This window comes from Phaenicophaeus curvirostris, chromosome 2 (genome assembly GCF_032191515.1).
Source record: "Phaenicophaeus curvirostris isolate KB17595 chromosome 2, BPBGC_Pcur_1.0, whole genome shotgun sequence".
In the NCBI taxonomy this organism is placed as follows: Eukaryota; Metazoa; Chordata; class Aves; order Cuculiformes; family Cuculidae; genus Phaenicophaeus; species Phaenicophaeus curvirostris.
In genome coordinates this window covers 37,060,723-37,078,213 of record NC_091393.1, presented here as the reverse complement: position 1 = coordinate 37,078,213, position 17,491 = coordinate 37,060,723, and the positions used below count along the sequence as shown (strand labels likewise).

The 17,491-nt window shown below is 43.9% G+C and overlaps 1 protein-coding gene across 5 annotated transcripts in view; it reads left to right on the top strand.

Moving 5' to 3' along the window:
- FYN (FYN proto-oncogene, Src family tyrosine kinase) overlaps window positions 1-17,491 on the top strand; it is a 141,937-nt gene that overhangs the window by 87,944 nt on the left and 36,502 nt on the right. For all 5 annotated transcript variants that reach the window (XM_069851728.1, XM_069851727.1, XM_069851726.1 and 2 more), the window contains 2 exons: window positions 12,047-12,304; window positions 13,858-13,954. In XM_069851728.1, coding sequence (XP_069707829.1) covers window positions 12,058-12,304; window positions 13,858-13,954 — 344 coding nt within the window. In that variant the 5' untranslated portion in view covers window positions 12,047-12,057. The remainder of the gene's footprint in view (window positions 1-12,046; window positions 12,305-13,857; window positions 13,955-17,491) is intronic.

The window sequence follows — 17,491 nt, the reverse complement described above, 5'->3', positions numbered from 1 at the left end:
CTTAGCATGTAGGCAACTGAAAAAGGTCATCAAAAGCTCTACTTTGGTTAATGTTGTGCTTGATATCATGTTTTTGTGCTGAATGGGCTTTCAGTTGCTTATTTAATCAGACTCGCCTAGCCAGCCTGGCTTACAGACCATGCATTTGTTCCCTATCAATGGGTCACTTTCTCTTTCCAACATAATCTGTAAATCTAACATCTGTCCCCTGTGCTGTTCACCTAGTTGTTAACTTGGACAGTCTTCAGGTTTTTGTATTTCTGTGCTAGGAAACAGGGAGGAAGTCTAGAGACTTCCAGATCTCTCGAATTGTCAACAGTTGTGTAGTCCACAAGGTTTATTACAAAATTATCACCTCCAATGAAACCCTGCCTGTCTTCTCCAGATTATCATCCTGTCCTACACTTCCCTTTTGTGTCTTAAATGAAAAGAAACAAAGAAATCTCTATTGTCTGCCTCTTCCTCAGACACTACTCTTTTCAGCCTGATGATGAGGATGGCTGAAGAGGCATTTTGGGTCCGTGCTTTTCAACTACTCATGCTCAGAGAAGCAGACAAAAGGGGGAGGGCATGCAAGCAGTGTGAGAGGGAGCTCAGGCACCACCAGCAAAATGATGGCACAGTGCCCAGCGCATGTGTATTTCCTTGGTCATGCATGTACTACGGGCTTATAGACCACTTGATGATTTATGGTTTCCAGTGCTTCCTGGATCATGGGTCAAGGAATACCGTTGTAGATAATTCTGCATGCTAGATTGAGCAGATGTCCACTTGGGCAAACATCCACACTCGGTTCTGTGTGACTAACAGGATTTTCATGTGCGTTTTTAGAGCCCTGTAAATGTACCTTCATTCACAGCCCAGATTTAAAGTACAGTTTCTTCTCCTGGGCATATGAACCTTGAGAAAGAATGAAAGAGGGAGCAGGAGAAATAAAGAAATCGCATTTCCTCTAGCTTGAGGGGAGGGGCTATTAAAAAGTGTTTGTGTGTGCTGGTTATGCCACTCATTGGCTAACAGAAAATTAAACGGAAAGAGATTCACCCATCCTCCTGAGCAAAGGCAGTGCCATGCCTGGCAGGTACTTGTCCAGCTTTCTTATCACCTTAGCCAGTCTGTTCCAGGTTGGTTTGCTGTCCTTGCCAATAGAAAGGATTGTCTTCCCTGACACCTAACTTAAATATCCACACCTAACTTAATCCACACCTAACTTAAATATCCACGGCTTCCATTTTGTCCATTATTTCAATGTGACTTTCTGCTTAATCCACAAAGGATTAAAGTAGAACCTCCTAGAGCTGCACTGAGGAGACTGCACTAGCTTTAAGCAAAAGGACAGGCTATGGACCTGTAGATTAGAGTCACCATGCATGAGCAGCCTATGTCCCCTATATCATATGCCCGCACATCAATTCCTTGCAGATCATTCCTTTACGCAGTATCTGTAATGACCTCAGATTCATGATGAAGTCAAATTCTGTCTTCTTCTTTCTTTCAGCCATGGACATAAAGCTTAAAAATATAATATATCTACCATATGCTTAGTGATACTTGGGTGTTTTGATCAGTGTGGAAGGGCTCTCTAGCTCTTTGCTGGCTTCCTTTGGAAAATGCTCTTTAACCCAGTGGAATCTGTCATGGTTCTTAGCTGGTACTTGATCCTTTTTAAGTTCCATCCTCTCTGGCTAATAGAATTCCCCACCATCACTTCTTTTTTAAACTCCAGCTCCTATCTTTGGAAGCACATGTGATGTTCTTCCTTTTTTCTTGTTGGCATATTCTCCTCTGTGCTGTCATGTTCTGCTTCAATCAGTGCAGCCACATAAGAGACAGGGCAGGCTGTGGGGTTAATCACCAAAACTGAAAACTCATCAGTTCTACAACCATATACATGGATACAAAGACAAAGAGAACAATTCATGGAGGACAGAAGCCACTGGTGTTTTGTGTTCTTCTGTTGCTGCTGCTGGTATTGTGAATGGCAGTATCTTTTCAAGAGACAGAAGGAGAGGGAAACAGCAAGATGGAGAGAGAGAGAGAGAAGCAGCTTTTTAGGGTATAGGTCCGTGTGTATCCATTTCCACTCTACCTCCTAGAGTTTCTTGAGGTAGCAGTGGAATGTAGGCAGCCTCGCTGGGCTTTGTGATACTGCAGGGACTGCTCTGAGTTGAGCAGTATTGATCCACCTTTGGAGGCAGAGGGACTTGCTGTGGGTCAGTGATCCTCAGGAGAAGCCAGGGAAGGGGACAATAGCTTCACTTATTCCTCTCATTCTTGTCGATTCTGCCTCAGTTCCCCTCCTGTTACTCACCTTCTCCTCTGCCAATTGCCCTATCCAGGTTTGTGTAGGTTATCTCTGTTTCTAGGGGCATTTCCCAGCTTTTTCACACTGAGGACACACTGTGGTTAAAAGGAAGGAGAGACTGACCACAGGCTTCCTAGAAGACATCACTAGTGGCACAGATGCAGCTTGCAGCAGCACATGGTTGTAAAATATTGGGAGATGAAGTTTGTAGTGTACTTGGCAAAACAGAGTTGGGAAGCATTGATGTTAGTGGGCTCATGGTTGGACAGCAGAGGACTGTATGCATCAATGCTGCCACATTTCTGCATGAGAGAATGCAAGTTAGGGCTTGTCTCTTTTCACATCCTGCTGTCCAGGGTGTTTTTCACTACCATCTCAATCTCCCACAGTCTGTTGTTTTCCACATTTCAAAATCTCTGCTAAAAATGGACTCGATGGTAATGTGTCATCTTTGTAATCCTGACAAATTCATCTCCCAGCAGTTTCTCAGTTCTTGTTTGTCTGGTTATCATGGCTTAACCTGTGTGCCTCTGAAGTTATTTTCCAGATCAAGAATATCACTTACATATTACTTACTGTGATGGGTTGACCCCAGCCAGAAGTTAAACCATCACCAAGTTGCTCATTCACTGCTCCCCAGTAGAATGAGGGAGAGATTCAGAAGGACAAAAGCAAGAGAACTCATGGTTTGAGATAGAAATGTTTTAATAAGTGAAGGAAATGAAAGGAAACAAGTGATGCAAAGACACTCACTCAACACCTCCCACCAGCAGACTGAGCAATACCTAGTTCCAAAAAAATGCCCCCATGCCTTTGTTGCTGAGCACAATGTCACATGGTATGAAATATTCCTTTGCTCAGTTGAGGTAAGCTGTCCCAGCTATGTCCCCTCCCAACCTCACGCCCGTCCCCAGCCTACTCACTGCAGGGACAAAGAAACAGAGAAGGTCTTGATGCTGTGTAAGTGCTGTTCAGCATTAGCTAAAACATGGGTGTGTTATCAACACTGCTTTGGTCACAAATCTAAAGCACAGAAGGGTTCAGGCTGCAATGAAAAAACTTAACCCCATCCGCACCTGGTGCACTCACCCAAGCTTTCACACAGAAAGAAGCTGCTGTGCACTGCAACCACAGCGGCTACAGCTGTGTTTGAGAAAACAGATCTCACTGGTAGCACTTTTTCTGTGTATGTAAGTGTAGGCAGAGTTTTTGTGTTTTCCCATTACGGATGTACGTTCAGCACGCTGGTTTCTCACTGGCCTTTGTCACCATGTGGTTCCCACCTTGTCTAGGGTATCTAAGTCTCTGCATCTCTGATGTTGTAGCTGAAGTCACCTGCAGTGATGGCAAGAAGACTGGGGATTTCTTTGTGAGCTGGCCACAGGCAAGTTTTTGTTCATATCTAGGAAGGAGAGTACTTTTTCCCCCAGTGTAACTGGACAAATAAGGAATTTAAATAACACTGCTAAAATATTAGCAGAAGCAACCTAGTTGAAAAAAGAGCTGTTTCAGGAGGGAACAGCATCTGGAATGGACTCAAAAGTAAATCATCTCCTGGTCTGAGACTCACCTTGCTCCCGTTTCCTTGCTGTCGATCCTCCAAGTTCTGCAGTCACAAACCAGAAATCAGACAAGGCAGAGAAGAGGTTAGTTTTGTTTGTGCACAGGGAAATGGGGGCAGGGAGGGAGCAATGGGGGGTTCTGAGAGAAAATATTTCTCTGTGCCTCTGACATATTCCAAAAAAGTAAATAGACAGAACTTCTATACCATTTCCTTTCCCTTCTTCCTTCCCTGCCCATCTCAATTCGCATTTTACATTCTGCTCCGTGCCGCTCCCTGCAGATCCGACAAACACCCATTGATCCCAGGTAGATTCTAAAAATAAGAATTGAAAGAAAAAAAATCAGAACAGCGTGAATGAACCTGCAATCATCTTTCTGTTCTCTTAGTAGGGGGAAAAGAAAGAGGAAATCAGTGGAGACACTGTTTCGCTTCTCTTTTGAAGACAAAATGATTCTGGCATTTGCAGCAGTTGTTCTCTTGATACGGGTTTTCTAATTTGTATACTTAAAAGGCACATGAAAATTTAGGTGCATTACCTCAAAATGCTTATGCAGACCATCCATCTGCTTCTCTCTGTGAGTGAACAGAGCTACCACAAGTGGCCTAAGGAAGGAGCAATATGGCTTGAAATCACTCTACTGAATTTACACGGGATCTCGTGTGTTACTCAAAACCAATGATGGACCCATCCTTTGGAGGGTTCGCTGCAGAGTAAACACTGTGTTTACTGTGTGTAGCTGCTGCCTTTAGCTCTGAGTTTCAAAGCATCCTTTAACTCATTTTAAGGGGAAAAAATGAAAGGAAGGAAGGAAGAGAGAGAGAAAGGAAGGAAGAAACGAAGAGAGAGATAAACAAACAAACAAACAGACAGACATCCTAAGTGAAGGTCTGAGTCTGACTTGCTCTTCAGTGTATGAATGTAAAACCTGCAAGCCTTCCTTCTCAAGTTAGGTATGAGTAAACTTCTTTCTTCTGGATTACAAATCATAGAATGGTTTAAGTTGGAAGGGACCTTAAAGCCCATCCAGTTCCACCGCAGTGCCGTGGGCAGGGATACCTCCCATAGACCAGGCTGCTCAAAGCCCCATCCAGCCTGGACTTGAACACCCCCAGGGATGGGACAGCCACAGCTTCTCTGGGCAACCTGTGCCAGTGCCTCACCCCCCTCATCATGAAGAATTTCCTCCTTGTGTCTAGTCTCAATTTGCCCCTCTCCTATTTAAAGCAAAGGACAAAGGCCCTTTGTCCTATCACTCCATGCCCTTATAAGAAGTCCCTCCCCAGCTTTCCTGTAGCCCCTTCATATATTGGAAGGTCTCTATAGGGTCTCCTTGGAGCCTTCTGTGCTCCAGACCGAACAACTCCAGCTCTCTCAGCCTGTCCTCATAGCAGAGGGGCTCCATGCCTCTGAATAATGTCAACTGGAAAAGAAAATCTCTCCTCAGAACTGATCTTCCTGTACTGCACTCTTCTAGGAATTGCTTTTTTTTAAAGCAGTAAAAGCCTGAGACAGTAAAAGGTGTAATACTGTTACTTTAAGAGACTGCAGGGTGAAACTCTGCTTTAATCACTTCTTTTCTGGTTTGGTTTTGCTGGAAGGGGCCATCACAGAGAGTGGAAAAGAATTTACTGTTTTTTTTAAAAAGTTGAGACCATAACATTCACAGACTGGGCTGGCCAAGAAGCTGCAGAAAACAGAAAGGGCAGCAACATGCTTTTGTGGGCAGCTTGAAGGGTTTGTCTTCTTGTTTCACCAATTGCATTGAGGAGCTTTTAGTTACAGCTGTTCAAACAGCTGCCTTGTGCTAATGCATCTTCTTGTGGCCTTGCCAAGTGACCTCTCACCAGCCAGCTAGCAGCCAGTCCCACCACCACAACTGTCCCTCAGACAAGCACCACACATGGACACAATTGTTGTCCCTCCTGCCCACCCGGACCATTAACTTCCTTTTTTTCTCTCTCACTTGTAATAAATAGGTGGTACAGATAAAGAGATAATAAATAGATTGCCTAGATAGTAATATATCTCTTGCTGGAGAGGGACTGTACCCTACCAGCAGGATGATGGATGTGTTTGTCAAGGCATTGCTCTTTCTACCTGGCATTCAGTGGCCACCTGCCCTCCCCCGTGAAGAACCTCTGGCAGAAACCAAGGATCTGTTTGTGTAGTTCAATGAAGTCATTCAACATGGACCTCCCTTTTCTCTGGTCCTGGCCTCTGAGGCTGGCTGAAATTAAATGGGCAAGAAGAAGCCCAAATCTTCCTCTTTCATAATTGACTCTTAGTTCAGATCCCAGAGAGGGAAAAGGCGGAAGGCAATCACAGTGCTATACTTTGCAGACATGTCTTAAGCATCGTCTGTAGTGTCAGGAAGCTATTGTTTCCAGGGCCGTGGCGCCAGTCACTCAGTAAATGGAGAGGAAGTAGGGCCAAACATGGCAGTTCAAAGCTCCTTCCAAGCTCTGCTCTTCTCATTGCAGCAAGAGCTGCTTATTTTCCTGAATCCCGTCTGACACTGTTGTAGAAGACTTCCAAAGCAACTTTACACCAACAAGAAACAATAGTAAGAGTGCTCCAGTAGTGTCAGATTGCTTTGAGCCAAAGCAGTATGGCAGCAGGAGGAGTTCATGTAAGACTGCTCTTCCTTCTCCTCTGGCCATAGATGTCCATTGCAGCTAGACATTTGACTTTTTACTGCTGCAGACAAACAAGCAATTAAACTGCTCAGATTTTTCTGCTCATCCCACTAAAGCAGAGTCCAGGGGGAAAGCATTAGAGGACTCTTCAAAAATCAAATGAATGCCACCCAAGCATTTTTCAGTACTGTCTTTCTCATGAGAAGACTATTTCAATGCAGTCCTGTTGATCCTGATTTTTCGCTTGAAGTTTTGCCCTGGTGTTTCTACCTTTTTGTTTGGGAATACCATATTGTGTATGTGAGATTTTTTGCATATCTTTAGTAATCACAGGATATCCAGTGGTAGCAGTATGTCTTCTCACATTTACATTTTTTAATACTGTATGTGGTGCACATGTAGGTTTCCAGGCATTCCTCACAAATTCCCAGTCTCCAGACTCTTTTATACATAGACCAGATCCCGTAGAATCATAGAATGGTTTTGATTGGAAGCGACCTTCAAGATCATCCAGTTCCAATCCCTGTGCCATTGGCAGGGACACCTCCCACCAGACCAGGCTGCTCAGAGCCCCATCGAACCTGGCCTTGAACACCTCCAAGGATGGTGCATCCACAGCTTCCCTGGGCAACCTGTGCCAGTGCCTCACCACCCTCATTGTGAAGGATTTCTTCCTAATGTCTAATCTAAATCTTCCCCTTTCCAATTTAAAGCCATTCCCCTTCGTCCTATCTCTACATGCCCTTATAGATCGATCATATTGCAGTGAATTCTATTTTTCCTATACTTGCTATTAGTATAAATATTATCTGTATCTCTATAGTAACCCACAGCCTATAAGCCTGAGAGATAATGAATAACACCCAACAGTCCTAATTATTTTAAAGCATTTGTTTTATCTTTCTTACCTGCTTTATGATTCCTAAAAATTGTGGAATCACTGGTCAAGCTGGAATGAAGGCAGTCCTCTAAAGGGTCCCAGAGTTAATTAAGAGATATAAACAAAAATAAGGTGACAATTGTTGCTATTTTAATCCTTCTATTTAATTTGAGTTGGCTTGAAACTGATTCAGAATGAATTCTCAAAATCCAAAATGCTCCCATCAGCATAAAAGTTAAAGGATAGGCAGACAGCGAGAGAATTCCTGACCTACATAGGACTAGTTTTAAGTGCCTATTTGTTGCCCAGCCTGGAATGCCTTCCTAACAACTTGTAATTGTCAGAGTGAGCAAGATTTCCTGAAAATTGGATTTTTTTAATGTGTCTCAGGCTTGTGTTTCAGAATAGGTACCATCAGTTTCTCTCCAGGGAGCTGCTAATGGTGGCATGGAAAGAAGACATTTCACCTTTAGGGTAAATTTCTGTGTTGATTATTCTCCCTTTCCAGCCTGCAGGAGGCATTCCACAGAAAACCAGCCTGTTTCTAAAATTCTTTAAGTTCTTGTTCTTGGAAAGCCTTTTCTGTCCTTCATGCATCTTCACAATAACTTGGAGTGTGGCATTTTGAATATTAAATCCTACTGTAACTCGTGGAATTTGGCTTATTTGATGTCACAGACTGATATTTCTGTGGAGCTTTCAGTAAAACATAAAACACCATGAATATATCCCTTAGAGAATATATTTTTCACAGTCATGTGTGATGAAACCCGTGGTTTGATTAACAAGCATGTTCACCACAGAAACGGAATCAAAGCCAAATTTTTTGTTCTTCTGATTCTCTTTTAACATAACTGTTTCTTAACTCAGCTTTCCTGCTGGTGCTTTCCAGACAAGATTTGTGAGATCTGGTCAGAAAAAGACAGCTGGGAATTACCAGTCACCCACAGCCTTTCCTTTTCATGTCTTTCACTGAAAGAAGTCTTCCTAAATCTACACCATCACATTTCATTGCAGAGAAAACCAAAAGGAAGGAGAATGTGCTCTACTAGTCCTGAACCAGCTCCACATCTCTTCAGCAGGTTGGAGCCCTCTCCAGTTGTGTTCTCATTTTCTAAGCAAGGAATTGGAGGGCAGAGGCCATGGCCTGACAGCGGGGTGCAGAATAGACAGGTGCCTCTGTCCCCTTGCCTCTCCCTGTACCCGTCTCTCAAACATTTTACAAACCCACTTTCACTTACAGCACTCAAAAAAAGCAAGTTCTGAAGAGGAACCATAATTCAGAGATTCAGCTATGAGTTGCAAAATCTTACCAAAAAACTTCCGATGCTCTGAAGGAGTGAATTGACACCAGTCTGCCACCTTTTCCAGATGGCACAACTATAGAGGCTAGACTAAGCAAAGGCTTATTAATAATTTTTCTTTTCAAATATCACGTTGGAGCTTTTACTTTGAAAATAGAAGTGTGAAAAATTGACTTTGCCTGCTACGCCTGAACTTTTCCTAGGCTTTGATTAACTAACAGAGGACTGTTTTGGCTCTGTTACTGCAGTGCATGTCTGGCTTTGGTGGGTGTTTCAGTCTTGGCTTCCACTTTGTATCAGGAACCAACAGAAAACCGAAGGAGGGTGATTTCCGATAATAATACTGTGTTGATAACATCTTCTTAGACCTCATCTGTTTCTAACTTAAAGTAATTTTGGTGCTATGACTATAAATAATTAATGATGATAGAATTAATTTTGTATCTTGGTTAAATAATATTTCTACCATGTGGGAGGAAACTACTCTTCTGATGAGGCTGATGTTGGATTGCTTGTGATGTAAATGTTAAGAGTCCAAGAAATAGAACAACTACAAAGGAGATAATGAACAAAATGGTCACTTTAATTTGTCTTTAAGGAAGACTCAAAAAACGTGTAAATATTTTATGTTTTCAGGAAAGCACATTCCATATTGCCCATAAAAACACAACTTTAAAATAAACAAATTCAACCTGCTTGCATTAGAAAAGTTCATTTTAATTAGGCTTGTTACTTACTTTTTAACAATAGTGAGTCAAATTATGGTAAGGCCACGTGACCCCTAACGCACACATCTGAGAAACGCTGCCTTTGCTAATGAAGATGGAAGAAAATCTTGTTCCTTTACCTTAAGTTGTGCAGTGCATTCGATGAACAATATTGTGTACTCATCTCTAGAGAATTTGGTGTAAAACAACTCCAGATTTTCTTCGGTGATCTCAGAGCTGTCGGAGTAACTCCAGCCTTCCACAGCTCCAAATACTGATATGTGGGGAGAGGAGACTTTCAGATATTAGAAGCCTGGTCCGTGACACTGAAGGAGATCAGGTTTTGGAATCCATGCATTGATACAAAAGCCAACACTGAATGGAGGTTATGTTTATGTCTGAAATCACTTTAAGAATGTACATGCATCCACATTTTATGGTTTCAATACACAATGGGGGATGATGTGATTGAGAGCTGCCCTGCAGAGTAAGAGTTGGGGGTGCTGGTCAATGAGAAGCTCGGCATGAGCTGGCAATGTGCGCTCGCAGTCCAGAAAGCCAAGGTGATTCTGCCCCTCGCCCTGCTGGCCACGCTTCTTTTGATGCAGCCCAGGACACGATTGGCCTTATTGGCCGCAAGCACACTTTACTGGCTCATGTCAAGCTCCTCATCAACCAGTACCCGCAAGCCCTTCTCCACAGGGCTGCTCTCAGTCACATCATCCCTCATCCTGTACTGAAACCGCAGATTGCCCCAACCCAGGTGTAAGTAAGGCCTTGCACTTGGCCTTGTTGAATGTCATGAGGTCCTCACAGGCCCACTTCTCCAGCTAAGAAGCAGGTATGCAGATCATGGACTGTCTTAGACAAGCAGGGAGCTGCTGCATAATTTTTTTAAGCATTAGTGGCTTTTTCTGAGTCCCATGACTTTGTCAAAAGCAATTTATTGTATTGCTGTTGGGGTGAGGCATACAAAATACCAGCCTGGTAGCTAGAAAAAATGAGGATATTTGAAAAAGAATTGGCTTTTTATTTACCCTAAATGAGAGATATTGGCTGAAATGTGAAAAGAAACGGAGGTAGGGGAGGAAGAGGGATGGACTTTGGACTTTTTTTTTAACATTCTCTTCATTTTCTCCCTGCCTATTTATCTTTTTTGGACAAAGTATGTCTGTAAATCTAATTTTTTTAAGCTTCTTCTATTGTCACTGCTCTTCTTGCAGCCTCAGTGTTTGCAGTGTGTTCTTCTCCCAAGTGACAGTCAATAGGATGAGAGGGAATGACTTCAAGTTGCGCCAGGGGAGTTTCAGATTAGATATTAGGAAAAATTCTTTACTGGATGGGTTCTCGGGCACTGGCAAAGGCTGCCCAGGGAGGTGTTGAGTCCCCATCCCTGGAGGTATTTAAAAGACGGGCAGATGAGGTGCACAGGGATAAGGTTTAGTAGTGGACAGGTGTGGTTGGACTTGATGATCTCAAAGGTCTTCTCCAACCTGGTGATTCTATGATTTTTTGCATGCCAGGTTATGTGCAAGAATCACTGTACTGGTTCAGATGAAGGATGCCTCCAGAAAAGTATCCAATTCCCTAGATTCATCACACCTAGCTCTGGAAACTTGAGGTTTGTGTCTAAATTCAGCTGGAGTCAGCAGGAAAGAGTTTGGTGACACAAACACATGGATTATTTTAGAGCTCACAGATGGCAAGCAGGGCTAATCTCAGAGGGCTGCTTTTAAGTTGTGGTGAATGACCCTCTGTCTCCCTCCACCTAGAGAGAGGTAGGCACCTAAAATTAAGAGAGATTAACCGAGGCCCCAGTCATCCCCATGAGGGCACTGAACAGAAGTTAGAAGAATTACAGACCTTAGAGCAACCTTTTCCAAGCTTGTACCTTCTCAGTTTCCTCCTGTCCGGGATCTGGAATTTGAGACACTCTGCATTTGATGTTGCTAATTCCTCCATGACTTTCTCTATTTTGTAGCTCCCGTACACCTTTGGCTTCCCCACCACCCACTACTGGTGGGTTTTGTATTCAGTACTGCAGAAAAGGGCACTTCCTTTTGTTTCATTGTGCTCTCAGATGAGCTCCCTCCTACTTTCCCATGCTGTGCTATTGGCTCCTTGTATCGGCTTTTCTGCCTGCCAAGCAGAGCTCCAGCAATGGAAGTTTTATTGCTTTTAGGCAAAGTCAGCTTTTGTGTAGTAGGCGAGGTCAAACATGAGCCATGAGCTAAATGCCTCACTCTGTGTTTTGGGGGACAGACTTCAACACCTCTAGCTGTATTTTTTTGTGTCCTTCACCTGCCAATCATGCTCTCCTTGCAAAGGGAGAGCAAGAGGGGTTTCGTCCTTTTGGTCCCTCCATGCAAGCAATTCCCTGGCCAGGGCTGGGCAGAGAGCTGCCACTCCCATAGGAGCAGGCAGGACCCAGGCTCCAGTGGGAAACCGCTGCGAGGGAAGATTTTGTGTGAGCTTTTCCCAACATGTTGCTGTTTATATTCAAACCGCTGTGGGTTTGGTTTTGGTTTTTTTTCAAAGTACTTAACTTTTGAGTGGTGAATTTAATTTGATCCTCATCATCTGTGGGTTTGGGAGAGATCTGGTGAGCATCAACACATATGAACGCCTGTCCTTTCCTTCCTCTCCTAGGATTTTAGATAATGGGCTGTGTGCAATGTAAGGACAAAGAAGCAACAAAACTGACTGATGAGAGGGATGGCAGCTTAACTCAAAGCTCAGGCTACCGCTATGGGACAGATCCCACTCCGCAGCACTATCCTAGCTTTGGTGTGACTTCAATTCCAAACTACAACAACTTCCATGCCACAGGAGGCCAAGGACTGACTGTGTTTGGTGGAGTCAATTCCTCCTCTCATACAGGGACACTGCGTACAAGAGGAGGAACAGGTGAGTTCTGAAGTCTGCTTTCAGTGCTCTGAGTGACTATGTGTCACATCACTACAGCAGGGGCACAACTGTCTCGTGCTGCATTGGAGAAGAGTTATTTCATGAAACAGTGCAGAGAACTGAAGTAGGGAGGCCCTACCTTTCCTCAACTTGCAGGTGTTAATCAGGGGTTGAGAAATTATGTATCCGTGCCCCATTTGGCTGACTGACTGCCTCATCCCTCTGTCAGGGAATGAAAAGCATGGTCTGAACCACCTCAAGTAGGTTAACAGGCTGTGCCTAAACCCTTTCCTCACATCCCCTTTGCCCACCTGGGATCCAACATCTGTGTGTGGTACCAAACCAAGAGCACTGATGGCTGTACAGTGTGAAGGAGGTGGTGTGCTGTCACACCCTGATCCACTCGTGTCCAGGGCCTTCTTTCAACCCACGCAGTCAAAAGAAGGTGGTTCGATTATCTGTGCCACAACACAGAGGTTGACAAGGTCGCTTCCAGGGTGAAATCTAAAGCAAAATTTATTCTGGTTTCAACCGAGGTGGTTGAGTCACCTTCCCTGGAGGTGTTTAAGGGATGGGTGGATGAGGCACTGAGGGGCATGGTTTAGTGTTTGATAGGAAAGGTTGGACTCAATGATCCGGTGGGTCTTTTCCAACCCAGTGATTCTGTGATTCTATGATTCTATGAGTTACGGGGGTGCAACTTCCCAAAGTCGCAGAAAACAGACTGCAGTCTCGTCAGATCACAATCTGATCCCTGAACACAGCCAAGGTCACTCAGATTTGGTCTGACACACATCAATACCAGTCAAGAAAATACAGTAAGATAAATGAGAGAGAGAGGGTGGGGGTGGGGTAGGGCAGACGGTGGAAGGAGAGAGACAGAAGGGAAAAGGAAGGGGTCGCCACTCCAATGGGTAGCCACAAGTCCTCAGGAACACATGGTTGGTCTTTCTGGCAGCAGCTCTGGTGATAGCTTTTTCCAGGACACGTGGTCCAGGCTGGTCCGATTGGAGTGATGGTCAAATACGTCACGTGGCTTCTTCCAAGGTCTTTCATACAGCCAGTCTGTGCCCCATCAGCATGCAAGGGGTAGTCTTGCCACATGTGTGCAGACGCTCCTTCAGAGATTTTTTTCCTCCTTCAGGAGGATATGGCCAGGGCAGTCAGGTGAGGGTGATGGAGGGGAGGGGGCAGCGCCTGCTGCTCCACATGCCCTCCCCAGCTCAGGAGCTTGGCCAGGCGAGTTGGGGTGGGGAGTGCTTGCCACTGCACCTTCACCCCCCCACCCCGTTCATTGCAGTCACAACAAACAAGGCCCTCAGGCAGGCAGCCCTCAGACAATACAAATGTTGAAGCAGTAAAGTCCATTTTTACATCTGCCCTGGCTGCATAAAAAGCACAGGGGTTACCTACCTACCAAAAGGTGGAGGTTTTGGTTTATTTTGCCTCTCAGCAACCAGAATAGATTACATGGCTCAGCCACCTGATCTCTTAAGGCTCCCTTCCCTCCTGTTTTTTGTTACAGAGCATAATTCACGTGTCTTCTTCTTTAGGTGTAACTCTTTTTGTGGCACTATATGACTATGAAGCAAGAACAGAAGATGACTTGAGTTTTCACAAAGGAGAAAAATTTCAAATACTCAACAGCTCGTAAGTTTTAGGCTTGGGAAGATGCTTTTTAATATCTTTAAACTTATAATGTTGACAGTTATATTTGCTTAAGTTATTGGTGATATCTAATGCTGGATATTCAAGATATGTAAGGGGATTACTCAATGCTTACTTACTTGTCTTTGCATTTAGTGGGGTTTTGCAAAGTGCTTTATTATTCAAGACCTTCAGCCCCATGCATCTCAGAAGTTCCGTTAAGTGAGAAAGCACCATTGTGTGATTGCATTTGGCATGAAAACCACACTTCCATCCTGGAAATAATCAACTTAAAATTAATTTTATTAACTGCCCATAGAAAAAAAACACTTAGCGATTTAAAAATAACATCTAAAACTTACTGTGCTACTGACCTATTTCTGAACATCTTGCAATTCTTGGCAAAGAACATAAAGTTGAAGGCTCTGTGTTATGCTTGGTATTGCTGTCACATAAAAATGGGTTAACAACCCAGTCAGTAACTTTCTAGGGACTTTGTGATATTGCTCTCATCTTTTTTTCTTACGCTGTGTGACAGGGAAGCAAATCCATCCCTGATGCAACTCCTGGTAATTTTAATAGAACAGCTCTAGCGTTGGAGTTGGCTCAATATGCATTAGAGTAAAGAAAAGAAAAAATCAGGTAATTCTGTGGAATATTTCATGAAGCCGTGAAGCTGAAGAGCTTTGATGTAGATGAAAGCGCAGAAACTTCAGTTACATTTTGTAGAGGGAGCAGCAGTTTCAAAACCTCTCTACTTCTAAATTAGCACTTGAAAAAAACCCTCTTTTTTAAACTATCATCCATTTTTGATCACATTGCCTGCTGCTTTCCTAACCTTGCACAAGCTAAGCTGTAACAAAAAGAAATAAGAAGAAATTCCACATATGATAAATTCCTTACATGTGCCAGTTGATGAAATCGAGGGATGCTTGCTGGAGCAGTCATACGATGAGTTGGTGGGACAGAGAGATTCCCCCACATCTGGGCAGTTGCAGCACGTGCATTTCGATGCAGGCAACTGCTGACTGGAGAAAGGTTTTCTAAGAGGCAAAAAGAAAGCATCCACTGATTTTCTTGTAGAATTAAAGAGATTCAGTTCCCATCATAGTCAGTTCTGTCTGATTATATACTGGACCTAACTGCTCTCCTGGAGTACTAACAGCCAAGGCTGGGAATTTCCAGAAAACAGCTTTTCCATGAGAATGCTTCCTCTCTTCACTTCAAATTAGAAGTGATATGAAAGAAGACCATTTTTTTAAAAGTCTGCCGGTGCTGCTTGCAGCCATAAAGCATATCTGTACACAAAATGAGCTTGTCTGGAATTTTTGAGAGGGTTGGGGTTTTTTTTAACTCTCAGGAGTTCAGAACAGCAGTACCTGAAGGGCCACACAGAGGGTTATCCCTGCAATGTGAAGTCAGAAATTACAGCAAGGAAAAGAGGTACCTGCAGGGGTTATTCAGAACAGAGCCTGACTTCAGAGGCTCAGAAACACTCTGCTGTTCCATGCATCCCCCCCACCGCTGGCTGCCATCGTCAACTGACCTTCTCCTTCTTTGTTTGAAGGTATAAATTAAAAGCTGTGAAAATTACCTTCATTCCTCCTCCCTTCTGGCAGTGCTTTGAGAGATTTAAGATAATTGGAGAGGAGGGAAAATTTAGATTAGACATTATGTGATTGAGAGCAGGCCTGCAGAGAAGGACTTGGAGGTACTGGTTGATGAGAAGCTTGACGTGAGCCGTCAGTATGCACTCACAGCCCAGAAGGCCAACCGTATCCTGGGCTGCATCAAAAGAAGCGTGGCCAGCAGGTCAGGGGAGGTCATTCTGCCCCTCTATCTCTCTCTTGCAAGACCCCACCTGGAGTATTGTGTCCAGTTCTGGAATCCTCAACGTAAGAAGGATATGGAGCTGTTGGAATGGGTCCAGAGAAGGGCTACAAGGATGATTAGAGGGCTGGAGCACCTCCCATACAAGGACAGGCTGAGGGAGTGGGGGTTGTTCAGCCTGGAGAAGAGAAGGCTCAGAGGAGACCTTATAGCCACCTTCCAGTACCTGAAGGGGCTTCATGAAAGCTGGGGAGGGACTGTTTACAAAGGCTGGTGGTGACAGGACTAGGGGCAGTGGCTATAAACTGGAGAGGGGCAGATTTAGACTAGACATAAGGAGGAATTTCTTCACTGTGAGGGCGGTGAGGCGCTGGCACAGGTTGCCCAGGGAAGCTGTGGCTGCCCCGTCCCTGGGGGTGTTCAAGGCCAGGCTGGATGGGGCTCTGAGCAGCCTGGTCTGGTGGGAGGTGTCCCTGCCCATGGCAGCGGGGGTGGAGCTGGATGTGCTTTAAGGTCCTTCCAGCCCGAACCATTCCATGATTCTGTGTCAAAGTAGAGGGGTTGTCTCCTGATCTACGGGGCTGCTTTTTTTCTCCCTACAAATGATAAAATGCCTCCATCTAGTGGTCTCTCTGTACAGTAAAGAGAAGAAATGTAATGGGACAATTCCTCCACTGCAATACAGAATAATCTCTCAGAAATATTCCACAGCAACACATGGGGAGAAGGTTAGCACTTCAGCTGATAAAATTTGGGACATAAACAGATAGCACCATTTGCCTGACACACTGATGCACACAAGGTGTATTAAAATGGTAACAGCTGCCAGCCTCTAGAAGACTGCTTGTTCTTCACTGTTTTGAACTGTAGAATCAGAAACGTCTCCTTTTTGACATATCACAGCTGTTCTTTAGTTTATTCTATGGAGTTTGTACTCCTTAAATATGTTACAGGACAGGAAGTTGAAAATTTAATGAAATAGCTCACCTTGAAGCAACCTTTCCTGCCAATAACAGCTTAGACAATGTCTTTTCTGTAACTGCTTGCTTACAGGAAAGAATGAATTTTCTGGTCACACTTGATAATTCTGTTTTATTTAGTGAAGAACTCTGTTTTACAGAGAGGGGAACCGAGAAAGAGTTTGTAAGCAGTCCAGAAACAGAAAGGAAAATGCTTATTAGTAGCATTAGGAGTTAAACATCAGTGAATCTGATGCTGAGAATGAAATACAATTTGCTAAATCCCAATTCATTGGATACTGTAAAAAGCTGAGAAACAAAATCCTCTTAAAGCTACGTTCTATAGCAACACACATTGTCTGAAGGGCAGTATCAGGTGCCACTGTGTGCACCAGTGTACGACAAAAATTAATGCTAATCCTGTAGAACGCTGCCATAAGGTGGTACTGCATAGACTTCTCCATATTTAAATGTTGTAGAAGAATGTTTTTTGTAAGTGTTTGAAAATGGAGCTAAGTCTTCTGCTACATCAGATACCTCCTTAAGCTGACCAAGACAGGGAATCTAGACAATGACGTGTAATCTTTAAGGGCTGTCTAAAGCCCCATGTTGATAGACAGCTTCTCGATGCCTTTGGATTTCAGATCAATTATCCCTATAGAAGTTTAAAATCAGCAATGGATATAACAGTGTTCAGTTTGGCAGCTTTTCTACAAGCTCTCTCAGGGATCTGTGTTAGAATAATACAGTG